The sequence below is a fragment of the Geotrypetes seraphini genome, chromosome 5, assembly GCF_902459505.1.
Source record: "Geotrypetes seraphini chromosome 5, aGeoSer1.1, whole genome shotgun sequence".
Classification (NCBI taxonomy): domain Eukaryota; kingdom Metazoa; phylum Chordata; class Amphibia; order Gymnophiona; family Dermophiidae; genus Geotrypetes; species Geotrypetes seraphini.
Window position 1 is genome coordinate 2,489,217 of NC_047088.1, and position 17,564 is coordinate 2,506,780.

A 17,564-nucleotide genomic window follows, 5' to 3' on the forward strand; every position below is an offset into this window, starting at 1 on the left:
TTTGCCAAACGTAAGGTCAAGAGTTTAGCCAATAATTTCCCATCCACGTTAATTAAAGAAATAGGCCTGTAGTTTGAAACCAATGTAAGATCTTTATTTGGCTTCGGCAAAACAATAGTTAATGATTCTGCCATAGTACCTATAATACAACCTTTATTTAGTTGGGTCAGATATAAATGTAATAAATGAGGTAATAGGGTAATTTGAAATGACTTATAGAACCCTACAGTATAGCCATCGCCTCCTGGAGTGGTCCCAACTCTAAGAGACTTAAATGCTGTTTGTAATTCTTTTAGTGACATAGGCTCTTCTAAACTTCTTTTTATATGATCAGGAACTTTTGGACCCTCAATTAAATTTAAAAATTCAAAGCCATCCTTTTCCCTATCTAAATAAGGCTCAGAAGAATAAAGGGCTTTAATTATACTTATTTTGTTTTCCTTTTCTTTACTTTAAGATAATTAGCCAATAGTCTTCCCGCCTTATTAGAGTTTCCATAATATAGAGCTTGCTGCGAAAAAATATCATTTCTTACTAATTTAGAAGAAATCTCATTGTACTTACATTTAGTTTTTAAAAGAGTTTGTAATGTGGAATGTTCCCATTTATCAATCAATTTTGACTCTAAAATCTTAATTTCTTTTTCTAAGTTAGAAAATTGCTCTTTTATTTGTTTCTTAACATAAGTTGAATATGAAATAATTTGCCCTCTCATGGTTGCCTTAAAAGCATCCCATAAAGTTTCTATAGAGATTTCCTCTGTACTATTAATTTGAAAACATTCATTAATTTTTAGTTGAAAATCTTCACAAAATTTTGGATCTGCAAGCAATGTATTATCAAATCTCCATATTGGTCTACTATTATCTTGATCAATAATATTAAATTCAACCCACACCCCACCCTGATCAGACAAAATAATTGGATCAATGGAGGCTTGTGTTACCTGATGTATTAAATGATCCGAAATTTAATACTTCTTGAAAAAGATTTATGAACATGAGAACAAAAAGAAAACTCCCGATCATTAAAATGAAGAATACGCCATATATCTTTTAAATTAGAAGATTGTACAAAATTATCTAAACCTAATGACTTTATAATTTTGCTAGGTTTTTTATCCATTAAAGGATCCATAACAGCATTAAAATCTCCCGCCACTACTAAATTAGAAGCATCCAGTAGCAAAACCAACTGTTGCATAGACTTAAACTCTATTTGATTCAAATTAGGGGCATATACATTGAAAAGCGCCATAGTAGTATTACCCAAACTCATGTCAACATGCAACCATCTTCCTAAAGGATCTGAAGCTATCCTATTGAACACTGCATTACATTTTTTGTTAACCAAAATAGCAACTCCAGGTTTTTTCCCCACAGCAGGGGCAAAGAAACAATGCTTCACCCAATTACCCACCAGTTTTTTAGACTCCTCAGCAGACAGATGAGTCTCTTGGATACAACAAATATCCGCATTCTGATTTTTTAAAAATAAGAGTGTTTTTTTCCTCTTAATCGGATGATTTAGGCCATTTACATTTAACGAAAATATTTTAAGAATCATTGTATAAGTGTATAAATTAAACTTCCATAAATCTTCCAATAAATAAAATTATATTGAAAACAAACTAAATTATCACTTTTCCCAAAATCTGAATCTAAAGAAACAAAATCCCTCCCTCCCATAACCCATTTTCCCTCTCCCCACCCAACCCCCCCTAAATAAAAGTAAAAATTTGGAAACACACATGTGGTATCAGGTGACAAGAAACTCCTACAGGTTAATATTTATATCATATATTCTAAATATAATAAGCTATCTAAATTAATCAACCCAAATTATATCTAATTAATCTGACATATCCAAAAATAATTTTTTGAGAATTTTAACTCATTTACCCCATAAAAGCTCAAATTTGCATATATAAAATAATTTTCTCTCATATAAAAACAAAAAGACCTCAGATAAAACTATTTGAAATTCCCAAATTGACCCAAAATTATTTAATTAAAAATACCCAATCACTATTTTCCATTACCCTTGTAATATACAACTTTTCAGATACTCATATAACCACTAACCTTGTTATCCGAACATAAATTTCCCATAATTTCATAGTTATACTCAAAATTATAATGAATACACATCAACTTCTAGTATCTATATCAATAAAATAGCATCTATTCAAATTCATCCTCTTATTATATACTAATAGAATATGAACATAGATAACTATAAGGTTAGCTAAACTGCATTCATTTATTATTTATTAAACCAAAGATCTATAATGTTCCCTGGCGGAATAAAATTCATAACATTAGTAAAATTCATATCAGTTTCTTATTAAAAAGCTTTAAAATAAAATTTAAAAAATCCCATATAAAGTAACTTGTGAAAATTAAAGCAATATAAATCTAAGAATCACATAAGAAGCGGTCAGTATATATTATAAAAATTTTCTATCATATTAAGATTAAATACTTAAAATCCTAAATTTTAACAGTCCATCCATCCTTCTATTTCCACTTCGATGCCACCATGCTTTAATGTTTACTGCAGGAGATAGGGTTAGTTTGAAAGCGGAAGTGACATACTGTCACTCAGTTTATACTAATAATTTGCACAAAAAATGGTTTGGCACAAAAATATGCATACTAAAACTTTATAATAATGATATATGCAAATTCTCAATGCCTTACACTCCTTTTCAGTGAAACGAATAAGACACTCTCCATATAAATCAACTTCAGTTTAGGCAAGAAACATTAGAATGATGCCAATTATATGAAATAAAATCCCAAGAGCATCATACTATGCGTAGCCATTTCAGTCAAACCTTCAGGATCATAACATATCCAACAAAACCCAGAAATATGATCAGCATACAATCCCATGCAGTACCTCAACCAAGCAGGAGAGTAGAGATCAGTTAAAAGAAGGATTTTGAGACTACTACAGCAGTCAAAAAAAAAAAAAAAAAAAAAATGAATTCACTCAGAGCAAGTCCATAAATGTCTTCATATCCATCACTCCAGTCTATACTTCAGCAACTCCTGCACATCTATTACAGCATACACTTTGTATGATGTGCATAAATGTCCACAAATCATTCTCTATAAGTTATGAATAAACCAAACAGGCAAATAAAAGAGAATGCTGACATCTACAGCTAGTATCCATGACCGTTTAGATTGTTAGTTTAAAAAGATTCCATCCATCCAAACCTTTAGATTTCCATAAATAAAAGTAATTTATGAAGACATGGGATGTTCACAATTATCCAAAATTTCCTGTAATTTTGCAGGGTCCTCAAAATTGAAAGTCTTGTTATCATATGTGACTCTCATTATGGCTGGGTATATCAGACCATACCTAGCACCAAGACTTTTCAATTTTGGCCTCAGCTCCAACAATTTCTTTCTTTTTTGTGCAGTTGTCTTTGCAAAGTCAGGCACAATAAAGATTTTTGAGTCTTGACACTTTAAATTTCGATTTTCTTTTGCCAACCTGAGGATCTCAATCACTTGCTGATGCCTCAATAACTTGAAAATTAAAGGATGCGGTCCCAGCTGCTTATTTAACCTCCGAGTCGGTATCCTATGAGCTCTTTCAAACTCCATCGGGTATACAAATTTAAGCGGCAAGATCTTAGGTAAAAACTTCTCTAAAAATGCCACCGGATCATTTTTTTCTACTCCTTCCGGGAGCCCTATTACTCTCAAGTTATTTCTTTTTCCACGGTTAATGCAGTCTTCAAGATCTTTTGACAAGTTCTCAATTATTTTTTTTTTCTTCCTTTAACTGCCGAATTTCAAATTCGTTCACCTCAGTCCTTCGCTCCATCTGATCCACTTTAACTTCCATAACTGCCATTCGTCGTGTGAGGCTAGACACTTAATCAATCGCCTCTTGTATCTTTAGTGAATTACCCAAAACTGTTTCCTTAATTTGTCTAAGCTCAGCTCCGATTTCAATGCATCATCCTTTGGCAGCGGTACTTTTGAAGGAGTCACTGGATCTATTTTTGATCTCTTCGCTGAACCTGCACTCGTACCGGCTATTTCCCCCTTCATTTGTTTGCACGATGCCATAATACCAAAGGCGAACTGTGATATGCAAGGTATGCCTGCTAGGGCTGTTCCTAATATAAAGCCCACTGCTGGAGCAGATAGTGCCCAAGTTGCTCTGTTTAAACCCCAAGGTAACCTTTTGCCTACAGTTACTCCTGGGTCCAGCAGAGGGAGTGCTGGTGCCAGAATGCAGGTTTCCCTTCCCCCACTTAGACAGGGAAGGAAGGCCAGGATATCCGGCACACCTGAGCGTTTGGGGCGTTGTCCCCAACTCCTAAACCTCAGGTCTGCCTGGCTAGAAGGGGAGAAGGCAACAGGGAGTGAACACAGGCAGTCGCAAAGCTCAGGGCTGAGAGCTCTGCAAAGCTGTTAGGTTCCTGAGCAGATGGAACTAGTAGAGGCTGGAGCAGAGTTACCTGAAAGACCTTTGGAAGAGTTCCAACCCATGGAACTGGATTTGGAGCCGGAATCTTTCCCTGAGTTAACTGCCAGCACCCAGCCCATGGAAGTCTGCTAACCAAAGGCAAGTGCTGTATAAACTGTGGATTACAAGTGTATAGGTTTTTGGAAGGCCTATTTTTGAGCAAGGCTGCCTGTGTTTGTTTGAAGGTGGAGGGGTTAGCCCCACGTCAAATGTGGAGGGATAGAGGGCCATATCTTGGCAATATTCCATCATGTGGAGCACACCACCTTATCCAGTACTACTGCGGCTGGAAGAATCAGTGCCGGTGCACTGGTTCAAGCACAAGTCTCTTAGGTGAAGAAAAAGGACTTATGCTGGGACTATATTATCCGATGTGCAGAGAAACCTTATTGTTTGGGAACGCTTGTAGCAGAAAAGAATCCTTTTTGTTGAGGTTTAAGGTTTCTAGTTTTGAGTTTTGAAACCTCTTTCTTTTGGAGAACTATGAGACTGCAATAGGACTGTTAAGTTTACCTCTTTTGAACATTACAAAGACTTACCTATTGGCGGCTATAGCCTGACAAAGCTTAGTTTTTGATTACTTTATTTTGAAGACTGAGGTCAAGCTGATGTGTGAAGCAACCCTTTTTGTTTTTGGATATTGCACCATTAAATCCGGTCCAGGTTTTGTATTCTTATTTACCGGTTTGCAGTGTGTTTTTTCCTTTTTGGGTTGAATCCTGACTGACTTACTCTTGTGTAGCTAGCCGCAGCACACAAGAGCCAATACTTCTGTGTCCCAGCGGCTCGGGACCAATTGCCCTGACCCCGCTGGTGACATAACGCAGGAATAGTTCAAATAATTGAAATGAAACAGCTTATTTTCTTATATCTTTAACCTGTTGTAGAGGAGCTGCACTATCACCCGACCATCTTACTGCGGCTCCAAGCCACGCCCCTCCCAAACGCTGGTTACCTTCAATACAGCTTGAATATTCAGAAAGACGCTCCCACAAGTTTCTTAATGGGAGAAATCTGTCTGTCAACACATGAGATACACAACGTCAAACACGTGATGACGTTCAATCTCTACCACCTATCCACTTAAAGCCCACTTTTTTTCAAAATTTGATGCTACACACTAAAAAACTGGAAAGCAAAAACAAAATACTAAAGAGTCAAAATACTGAAAAGGGCCAGGCACGGAAGTTTTTTTACAGATCTTTATTCATTTTTTACATCTTACAACAAGTGTATTAATAAATTGACAATTGACATTAAATACATCACTTGAATTTCTGTCATATTTAACAATGATACATAAAATTTAACCCCTTCCCTCCCAACCCTATCATAACATATGTAATCAAATATACCTTATGAAATATTTTTTTACTGATCTAAACATTTAATAAAATTCAGAATTCCCCCCTCCCATCTCTTCACTTGTATTGTACTTATAATGGAAAAATGGTATCTATTCATTACAATAATTTGTCAATGGCCTCCATATCTCTTTAAATTTTTTATAATTCATAGAAGTTGTAATGAAAAAATCAGACTGTGAAAGTACTTTTCATTCTCTAAGACAGCACCACCTAGTGGCAATCTTAAGCAGTGTTTTCAGGTCCACTTCGGACATTTATTTGTCTTCTTGAAGTGAGTGGAGTTCATATGTTTTAGTTTTTCTGCTTGGCTATTCATCAGACTGATTGTAGATGGGACTGTACAACCCATTTGTACTACTGCCAAAAGTTAATGTGTTCTCAGTCTCCACCTGCTGGCAGAGGAACATAAACCCAGACATAAGGCTGGAGGGACTTAAAGAAAGCTGTGCACACAGAACAGAAATATCTATTAAGCAATTTGGCCTTTTCTTTATCAGCTTCTGCATATTCCTCTCCTTCACCTTTGAGTCTCCCAATGCCACTTTTGCACTTCTTCCTATCACTAATATATCTAAAAAATGTCTTGTCTCTCCGTTTTACCGTGTCAGCTATTTTTTTTTCCATTTGCATCTTTGCTTTCCTGACTACAAGACCAGCCTCTCTTAACTTTTCCAGATATTTTTGCCTGTCTTTCTCTTTCTGTGATCTTTTGTAGTTTCTGAAAGCTAACCTCTTTTTCCTTACCTTCTCAGCTACTACTTTTGAGAACTTACTTCCCTCACAAAAAGTCTATCACTTTTACAATAACTCAGTTCAGCTTAGCTCACTGCATATCTACTCCTTCCAGATGTCCCCATCCAGACAACAATTCCTTGACATAATTCCCCATCTGAACAAAGGTAGTTTTTTTAAAAGTCTAGAACTTTTACTTTTGAATGTAATTTCTTCATCTTTGCTACGACTTCGTCAGCTTCAATCAATTAGATCTCTACTAAGCTGTAACTCCTTATAAATCTTTTACACTCGCTGGTTATTTCTAGACTGGACTATTGTAACTCTTTATTAATTGGGCTTCCTCAGTACCAGTTGCGTTGACTGCAGCTCATACAAAATACTGCGCTCAGGCTCCTTTACCATTGTTCAAAGTTTGTTCATATCGCTCCACTCCTCAAATCTGAACATATGCTTCCAATTTCTTTTAAGATTCCTTTCAAGTATAACATTCTCACTTTCGAGATCCAGATTTCTGGTCTTCCTTTATTTCTGTCTAATCATTTGATTCCATATTCATTTAAAAGGACCTTCGTTCCTCCCATCAGTACTTACTGTCTGTTCCATCCTTCAGGCAGATGTTTTTGGATATCTACAGAGACACTAGTTTCTCTGTAATGGCTCCAACACCCTGGAATTCTCTACCGCTATACTTGCGATCTGAAAAATCTCTTAAGCCATTTAAGTCTCAATTGAAGACTTATTCTTTCAAAATGGCGTTTGATCAGAGTTCCTAATAGTCTGAGTCTTTTTCTGATATTCTATCCCTCCTTTCTTTCTCTTTTTTTCATTCTTTTGCCCTCCTTTTGTTTCTCTCCTACTTGTTTTTTCCACATGATATTGTAAACCTTTCCTGCCCTTGTTTGTCTATTTGTGTCCAGTTTTGTTTAACCTCTACAAGTTTCAAGTTTATTTATTATTTGATTAATCGCCTATTCCAAATTCTAAGCGATGTACAAATTGATAAAATACATTAACTAAAATATACATAAAATAGATCTACATAATTAACAAGGGGATAAGTTACAAAAAAAACCTAATTAAGTTAAGACATTTATTTAAGTTCATTTATTCTTGTCTGTTTTTATTGATTTTAATTATTTCCTCTTGTTTTTATTGTAAACCGCTTTGATTTGACTTTTTTGTTAAAATTAGTGGTATATCAAATAAAATAACTGTAATTATTTATACCCGTCTCAGTATTAAACCATACCATGCAGTTATCACTGGATGCCAGATGATCACCTACTGTAACATCAGAAACACTTTCCTCGTTTGTAAGCACTAAGTCCAGTATGACCCCTTCCCGCATGGGTTCCATCACCAACTGCTAGAACAGTTCTCCTTGTAGAGAATCCAGGATCTCCCTACTTCTAGAAGACCCTGCAATAGGGATACTCCAATTAACATCCGGCATGTTAAAATCACCTATTAGTAAAACTTACCCTTCTTTAGATATTTTCTGAATGTCTACTATTAAATTTCTGTCCACTTCTTCCGTCTGTAAAGGATGCCTGTATATCGCACCAATGTAAATATATTTGCCATTCCCTCTTTCCAAATTGATCCACAGTGCCTCTTCCTTGCCCTGCAGATCCTGCAATTGTGTGGCTCTAATATGATCTTTAACATATAACACTACTCCAACTCCTTTTCTTCCTTCCTTCATGCTTTGCTAGATCCCTCCTCATGTTATCCATACTATCAGGATGTCTACACTATTGCAGATTTTGGTATCTTTCTCAAAGAGGCTCCCAGTTCAGTACAGAACCAATTCAAGGTTCTATTTCTGGTCCAAAGGCCATCTTTCCAGGGCTTCTACTTGCATCAAACAATTGCTCATCCCCTGTGTCCCTTTTCTTACCCTCAACTCCTGCTATAGTTCACTGGGCCTTCAGTTTCCCATGAAACCACCCTGAGCTACTTAGGTCCTCAACTGTAGAGCTCTTCAGCCTCACTTCAGGTTGAAGACGTCTTACTTTAAATTCAAGACGCTGTTCCCAAAATACTTTCAGTTCAAACAATTTATTTTCCTACTTCTCTCTTTCCTTTGCCCCCCCCCCTTTTTTTCTTTTCCTTTTGTTTTCTACTGCTCTCTTTAGGTTATTATCTATTTAAGCCATTTCATGGCTATTTTGTAAATAAATAAAAGAAATAAAACCTTGTCAAACAGCCTTTCTGCAATATTAGTTACAAAATGTTAGAGAACCATCCAGTAACTGATTCTTGCAGCACACCACTGGTCACGTCACTTTCCTTAGGATGAACCCATTACTGCACTTGGCCAACCTAGTTCTCAGGGTACACCTAGCTAGTTGGGTTTTCAAGATGCCCATAATGATTATAGATGAGATAAATTTGCATATTCTACCTCCATTTTATGCAAATCTATCTCATGCATATTCATTTGGGGTATCCAGATTAGGTGTGTCCCAAGGATGTATGTAGTGGACCTGCAGTGGGTCCCTGATCTATACTGAAGGCAATCAGGCCTTGATTCTGTAAAATCCACCGAAATTAAGGTGCCTAATTTAATTGAGCAATAAGCTTAATCAGTACCTATATTGGCACTCAAAACTTCACAATCAATTTTGATTGGACTTAATTGAAAGCTAGGCACCTAACTCGAAAAGCTCGTTTCTATAAAAATTAGGCGCCTAGCCCAAAGCGTGGTTAGGCGTGGATCATAGGCGTATTTTTGAGTTAGGCGCCTCTTTGTGAATCAGGCTCTGATATCGACATCTAATTTTAGGCATAGAAGACCCTAGCATAAATGAGGGATGCCTAAATGTTAGGGTACTGAGTTGTACTGTACCTAAGCACAATTCTGTCATGGGTGCCTAAGTTTATAGAATCAGTGCCTATATCAGCGCCTAAGTTTGGGCGGACTTTATAGTTGCCTCTGTGAAACAATATCAAATCTAGATCCAACAAAGCCTATTGTACTTCTGCTAAAACCACACCATCTTGGATCCTATTATCCACTGCGTTCCAGAAACTTCAGTATCCTCTGTTTGAGGAGCACATCTGTTAATTTACTGTAACACTTTTGTGGAAAGGGTCCCGAATCCTACAGGACCACTCCTGGCTCTCAAGAATTGAAAAGGTCAGACACAGGAGCTACCAGAACCTCTCTGGCTCAGTAGCCCTGTCCTTGTGAGCACTGAATTCAGAAAATCAGTCCAGGTCCTGTTAGTGTTTGCCATCTGAAGTCCCGCTCCTGGAAATACAAAAGAGAAATATTAAGCAATTATGCTTTTTCCTTAGTAGCCTCTATCCTTCAGCCTCCCCAACGCCACTTTTGCTCTTCAACCTGTCACTAACTTATGTAAATCTATTTTTCTTCCATTTCCACCTGTGCTTTCTTGACTATTTTATTAGCTGTGTTTAGTTTTTCCATATATTTGTTGCCTGTCTTCCTCTTTCTTTGATCTCTTGTAGTTTACAAAAGCTAACCTCTTTTTCCTTACATTGAGTACCAAATTGGCCTTCTTTTCCTCTTGGTTTTATTTACTTTCCTAACAAAAAGGTTTGTCACAGTTAAAATAACTCCTTTCAGTTTTGCCCACAACTTTTCAGCTTTCCCCCAGATGTTTCTTTGTTTTGATTTTTCCAATTAGGTAAGTGATAACAACTTAAAAGAGTTGAGGGCTGATATAGAAAGAAATATGGGGGATCCAGCAAAGAGCATCAGAAGAAAGGTGCTGGAGCAGCTGAAGACCACCAGAAGAGGGGTACCTAAACAGCTAGAGCAACTGGAAGAGGTAATGAGAGAGAGAGAGAGAAAATAAAGGTATAATACAGGAGAATGGAAATTTTGCAAGGTAGACTGTCATTTGTTTGTGGTGAAAGCAATTAGCTTAGCAGGGTTTACAGAAAGTTTAGATAATTTTCTAAAAAAGTCCATAAACTATTATTATGATGGACTTGGAAAATCCATTGCTTTGCGGTCTTTCATGTGCTTGTGACTTGGATTGACCACTGTTGGAAAAAGTCCTTGATGGATCTTTGGTCTGTCCCAGTATAGCAATACTTATGTTCTTATGTGATATTGCGGAACAGTCAAAATTCATGTTTAATTTAATTACATACATGGAGGGGCATTTTCGATAGGACGTTTAAGTATGAGTTTGGATGTTTTGTTAAAAACCTCCATAAATCCAATAGAGAAAATATCCATTCTCAAAACAGCAAGACATATGTTGTCTTTTTTTTAATTTTTTTTAGAATGGCCTATGTAGATGTTTTGGTCCTTAGTACATCTTTCTTTTAGGCCATTCTCAAGTATAAAGACATCTACATGAAAACTGCACAAAAGCAAGTTTTTCAGCAGCTAACATTCTTAGCAAATATCAAATACAGTTGAGTATTTCTCAGCACAGTAGAAGGGTTACTGCAGAGAATGTCATATTAAGTCCTCGGTACAGATGTCACTTTAACTTGCTTCTATTGTATGGTGAACCTTCCAAAACCCACCCAAATCTTACTGTACCCACCTGTACACCACAACAATAGGCGTCATCTTAATGTAGGGACAGTAGGTTTTGGAGGGATCACTTACAATAGAAGCAAGTTAAGTGACATCTGTACCTGGAACTTTTAATGTGAAATTATCTGCCGTAACCTCTCATCTCTGGGCTCAAATGTCTGTGTTAACATCTGAAGTTGCTTGGACTGAGAACTTATCAGCACTCCCTCGTAATACAGGCTAGAATGTACTGGGTTGGTTTTTTTTGGTTTTTTTTTACATCTTTGGGTGGTGGGGAGCGGGGTCAGTTGACTACTAGGGGAGTAAGTTGGGGTCATGCCTTAAACACTCCAGTGGTCATCAGGTCAGTTTTTAGCATTTAGACCAGTGTCTTGCAAACTTTGCGAGCTGGTGGCACACTAAATTGGGGGTGGCAGCTCAAAGACAGCTGGAAGTGCGTAGACGTTGACGCAATGACATCACGTACATGTGTGACATCTGGTGCTGAAATAGAAAAGGTGCGGGGAGGAGGAGAGGCTCTGGCTGACTGCCTACAGGCTGTGCCTCTCGCCACAAGAGGCAGGTCCTGTAGGCAGTCAGCTGGTGCTGGCGCCTTTCCTCCACCCCGGCGTCTGACGGCATACCTGGAAACTCCCAGGGCACACTAGTGTGCGATACGCTGATTTAGACGCTATTAAAACAGGTCTGGATCCAAACATCTATAAAAAAAAAAGCCTAGGACTTTTGTTAAAGCCCGCCCAAAACAAACCTCTAACATGCCCCCTTAAAGTTTGGACGCACTGGAGACAAAACAACCAGAAAGACATCTAGAAAGTCTGTTTTGAGAATGCCCACATGAATGTTTTGACTAGTAAGACGTCCAAGTGCTGGCTTTTGGACATCTTATCTTTTTTGTTAATGAGCCTGATAGGTTCAAGGTTAAAGTTTAATTTAGTTATTTTGTGTCAAAAATCTAAGTGGTTTATATAATATCTATGTTAAAATAACAGAGGAAGAGAATCAACTGAAAAGTTCACATAAATCTAAGAGTATAATTATAGAAAAGGAAAAGGAACAGAAGGAATATTAAGGGAGAAGAGTCACAAAAGGAAGGCAAGTCATATCTTGTTCATTGATCAGTCACAGATCAGTATCGAGAGAAAGCCTAATGAGGAGCTCAGGTGTGTAATTAATTCATTCTGGAAGGCTGCTGAGAAATAGAAAGCTTTGAGCTTGAATGTATTAAGGGAAGGTTCAAATCATTGATGGAGAAGAAAACAATTTCAGATACACTAAACCAAGAGTATCTAATAGAATCCCAATGGACTTGACAGAAAGAGAAAATAGTCAAGAGATGTTGAGAGGAACAAAGAGTCCTTGCAGGAAAATTGGATGTAAGGAGATGAGCCAAAAATATAGGAAGACCAAGGGACAGAATCTGATGAAATAGCACAAGGATTCTGCAATATAAGCTATAGAAAGCCAATGTTCAGTTAAGAAGAGGAGGTTAACATGATAAAATGTCTTCTTGGCTGTGTAACCTGTGCAATTGAATATTAGGACAAACAATGAGAAGAGAATTACAATAGTCCAATTGAAAACAGAAGAAAGAGGGCTCCAGCATAAGGCAAATGGAACGTAGGGAGAGGGGAGACATGATTGAGACATTTAAGTACATCACGGGACGGGTCGAGGTGGAAGATGATATCTTTCTTCTCAAGAGACCCTCGACCACAAGAGGACATCCGCTCAAACTCAGGGGAGGGAAGTTTCGTGGAGATGCCAGGAAGTACTTCTTCATGGAGAGAGTGATTGAGCATTGGAACAAGCTTCCAGTGCAGGTGGTCGAGGCACGCAGCATCCCAGACTTCAAGAACAAATGGGATACCTATGTGGGATCCCTATGAGGTCATGCCAAGGGATAGGGTCACTAGGACTTGAATGAGCGGGTCAGTAGAGTGACAGTATAATTACAATTATACTTTAGGGGGTCAGTAGACTTAAGAGGGTGGGTAAATAGTGTGGGCAGACTTGATGGGCTATAGCCCTTATCTGCTGTCATCTTTCTATGTTTCTATAAGAAGATTGTAGAAAACAATTAAAATAGGCCTTAGTTTCTTCAATGTATACCCATTATTTTCTGATTAGAGATCCTCTGTGTTCATCCCACACTTGTTTGAACTCTGTCAGCATTTTCTTCTCCACCACCTCCCTCACGAGCACATTCCACGCATCAACCATCCTCTCCGTAAAGAAAAATTTCCTAACATTACTCTTGAATCTACCACCCCTCAACCTCAAATTATACCCTCTGGTTTTACCATTTTTCTTTCTCTGGAATAGATTTTGTTCTACGTTAATGCCTTTCAAGAATTTGAACGTTTGGATCATATCTCCCCTATCCTTTCTTTCCTCTAGGGCAGTGGTTCCCAACCCTGTCCTGGGGGTCCACCAGCTAGTTGGGTTTTCAGGATATTCCTAATGAATATGTATAAGAGAGATTTGCATACCTGTCATTTCCATTGTATGCAAATGTCTCTCATGCATATTCATTAGGGACAGGGTTGGGAACCAATGGCTCTAGGGTATACGTATTCAGGGCTTCCAGTCTCCTCATACGTCTTCTGGTGAAAACCTACCATTTTTGTCACCTTCCTCTGGACTGCTTCAAGTCTTTATGTCCTTTGCCAGACATGGTCTCCAAAATTGAACACAATACTCCAAGTGGGGCCTCGTCATCGATCTGTACAGGGGCATCAACACCTTCTTTCTTCTACTGGTCACATCTCTCTCTATACAGTCACCGCCTTGTCACACTGTTTCTTTGCATTTAGATCTAAAATAAAGGGAACAAATTCACAATTACCATACAGACACAACATGATACAGATGGCCAAATGGGGAGGATACATTGCATAAAATAAAAAAAAGGGGAGGTAAAAAACAAAAGGCACAAAAGGAATCATTAATGCAAGGCCACTGTGTTTCCATTTCCCTTATGTCCTCCCATCCTAACTGCTCTTTCCTCAGGTATGCTTAAGGTGACCATATGTCCCATTTTTAGATCCCCTGTCCCATTGTCCCCACACTCAGCTTTGGGCCGCCAAAATGTCCCGTTTTCAGGGACAGCATCCCGAAGCTGTGTGCAGGGACAATGGGACAGGCGATCGCTTCCTGTCCCTCCCTGCCCCGCAAAAAAAAAAGCCTCCCTCCTTCCTTTCCCCTGCTCTTACTGCCCTGCCGCTGCTGCTAAAGCCGACAGGAAGTCTTCTTTCCGACGTCAATTCTGACGTTGGAGAGGACGTTCTGGGCCAGCCAGGCAGCAATTGGCTGGCCTAGAACGTCCTCTCCGACGTCAGAATTGACGTCGGAAAGAAGACTTCCTGTCGGCTTTAGCAGCTGCGGCAGGGCGGTAAGAGAAGGGGACCCGGGGAAAGGAAGGAGGGAGGGACAGGAAATGATCGCCTGTCCCGTTGTCCTCGAGCACAGCTTCGGGTCGCTGTCCTGAAACGGTGTGTGGGGATAACAGGACTTGAGGTCTGAAAACGGACCTATGGTCACTTTAATCTTGCCGGCCCTGTGTGGACCGACAGAAATTTTCTGCGGACCGGCGGTTGAAGAACAGTGATCTAGACATTTCCAGAAGAGTTACAGAGTTGAACGGGTTACTTCGGGGGACTGAAGAGCTTCTTGTAGTTAGTTTGTTTTGATGGATTTCTTGAATAGCAGGGTTTTTATTTCTTTTCTGAAAGTTTTGTAGTCTGGAGTCGTGGTCAGTAGATTGGATAGTTGGTGGTCTAGTTTTGCTGCTTGCGTGGCCAGTAAGCCATCGTATATTTTTTTGCGTTTGACGCCTCTGATTGGGGGGGTGTATGAATGGTGTCTGGGTTCTCCTTTGCCTGGTTGTGGTGGTTCTGATAAGGCGGTTGTTTATATAAGCTGGACTGTCTCCATTCATGGTTTTAAATAATAGACAGTAAAATTTGAATAGTATTCTTGTATTGGGAGCCAGTGTGAGTCGAGGTATGCTGCAGTGATATGGTCGTATTTCTTAAACAAATAGATCAGTCTCAAGGCTGTGTTTTGTACTGTTTGTAGTTGTTTTATCATGACTGCAGGGCAGGGGAGATAGAGGATGTTGCAGTAGTCTAGAAGTCCTAGGACTAGGGATTGGACCATAAGCTAGAATTGTTTTCTGTCGAAGAATTTTCGGATTTGCCTTAAGTTTCACATGACCACGAATGATTTCTGTATTGTTTTGTTGATTTGTAGTTGCATTGTACAGCCTCTGTCTATCATCACTCCCAGAAGTCTTAGGGTGGGATGAATGGGGTATGTGGGTTCAGTTTTAGTTTGTGTTCTCTCATCCATGTAGCCACTGTTTCTAGTGTTCTATGTAGTGTGTCTGTCATGGTGGGTGTTGGTTGATCAAAAGGAAGGAGGATGGTGATGTCTGCATTGCTAAAAGAAGTTAAGCCTAGTTTGTCTAGGCAGGTGCCAAGGGATGCAATGTAGAGATTGAAGAGTGTTGGGGATAAAGGCATCTTGACATCTTTGAAACCCCCCAAAATATAAATGATAACATTTTCTCTGCGTATAGTGTGCTTTGTAGTTTTTTTTAAAATGTTATTGTTACCTTTATGAATTAATAAGATATGTGTACATGAAAAATGAATGGAATAAATTGGGGGCGGGGCTAGGGCGGGATTGGGGCGAGGCTAGGGCAGGATTGGGGGTGGGACTGACAATAGTTGTCCCCTTTTGATGAAAAAAATAAATGGTCGCGTTAGGTATGCTAGAATTGCCACTCCAAGGATCATAAAATTATCATCCATATAAGGAATTGTGGCGTGGGTATCTTTCATTGATCCAAAACCTTCACTTTTTTATGTGACCTACTTTGTCACTAATAAGTAAATTAGGTGAATTTTACTACTCATTCGATTAAATTATTTATAAAAAAAATTTAGTTATTTTAGTTATTTTCTTATCACTTTTTATCTAATGTGCAAAATAGCATTTTTTAAAAATTGTGCAAATAGCATTTCACATGTGCAAATATTGCATTATATAGCTGTGCAAAATAAGCAATATAAGTTATGTGCAACCTATAAGTAACATCAATAAAGGCTACAATTCAGCACTTATCTTTCAACTTGATGTTAGATTGTCATGCAGCAACACAAAGTATTCTCGCTGCTAGCCCCGTGTATCAAATCCTACGGGAACCCGTTTCGCCGCTGTGAAGCGGCTTCTTCAGGGTTATTATTTTACGGGATTTAACACTAGCTTTCAAGATGTGACTACACGGCTATATAATGCAATATTTGCACATGTGAAATGTTATTTGCACAATTTTCAAAAAATGCTATTTTGCACATTAGATAAGAAGTGATAAGAAAATAACAAAAATAACTACAATTTTTTTATAAATAATTTAATCGAATGAGTAGTAAAATTCACCTAATTTACTTATTAGTGACAAAGTAGGTCACATAAAAAAGTGAAAGTTTTGGATCAATGAAAGATACCCACGCCACAATTCCTTATATGGATGATAATTTTATGATCCTTGGAGTGGCAATTCTGAGATTCTTTCCTTCATCTTTTGTCTTTATCTGAATCATCTATTTAGATGGTTCTTTTTCTCAGTTGATTAACCTTTTTGTGGATCTGGTTATTTGTGGTTAATCTTTCTTACTTTTTCGTGTCACGTTAGGTATGCTCCCATTTTACTAAAGTTCGTATGTTTGAAATCTAGGACTCTGAGTTTTGTGTGGCCGCTCTTCACTTTAGGTGTTATATCAAACCAAACCATTTGATGATCGCTATTTCCCAAGTGGGTACTGTGACCTGTCAGACTCTTTGCCTGATGAGTTCCCAACTAGATTCTGGTCTCTGTGTGAAGGCGTGTGTTCAAATCACACTTCTGACACCAATTCTGTGGCCACCGAGCCCTGGACTGGCGAATAGCGCCCCGGGTGGACCACAGCTAAATTGCGCTGGCGTGCTGTTCAAACCGAAGACAGTCCCCACAGGCCAAATATCAGATAAATCAGTCAAGAGGAAACCAGGTAATTAGTCAAATTATATCCAGGATCTAGTTGGGAACATGTCAGGCACAGTGTCTGACTGGTCACAGTACCCACTCGAACATTAGAGAATCTCTCCCCATTTATGAGGACCAGATCTAGTATTGCTTTTTCCCTCGTGGGCTGTCACCATTAGTCTGAGCAGAGCCTCTTGAAAGGCATCCACAATCTCCCTACTTCTTTCCAATTTCGCAGATGGAATGTTCCAGTCTGCATCTGGCAGATTGAAGTCACCCAACAGCAGCACCTCCTCTTTCTTTCTGAACTTTTGGATATCCACAATCAGATCTTTATCAATTTGCTGCATTTGAGTCAGAGATCTGTAGACTACACTCACGTAGATAGAAGTTTCATCTTCTATTTTCAAAG

At 38.5% G+C, this 17,564-nt stretch overlaps 1 protein-coding gene across 13 annotated transcripts in view; it reads left to right on the top strand.

Annotated features, from left to right (window-relative positions):
* ZMYM3 (zinc finger MYM-type containing 3) overlaps positions 1 to 17,564 on the top strand; it is a 677,821-nt gene that overhangs the window by 474,983 nt on the left and 185,274 nt on the right. For 11 of the 13 annotated variants that reach the window (XM_033945153.1, XM_033945158.1, XM_033945160.1 and 8 more), the window contains one exon: positions 10,256 to 10,399. The exons of the other annotated variants lie outside the window; for them this stretch is intronic. In XM_033945153.1, coding sequence (XP_033801044.1) covers positions 10,256 to 10,399 — 144 coding nt within the window. The remainder of the gene's footprint in view (positions 1 to 10,255; positions 10,400 to 17,564) is intronic. 13 annotated transcript variants of the gene reach the window in all.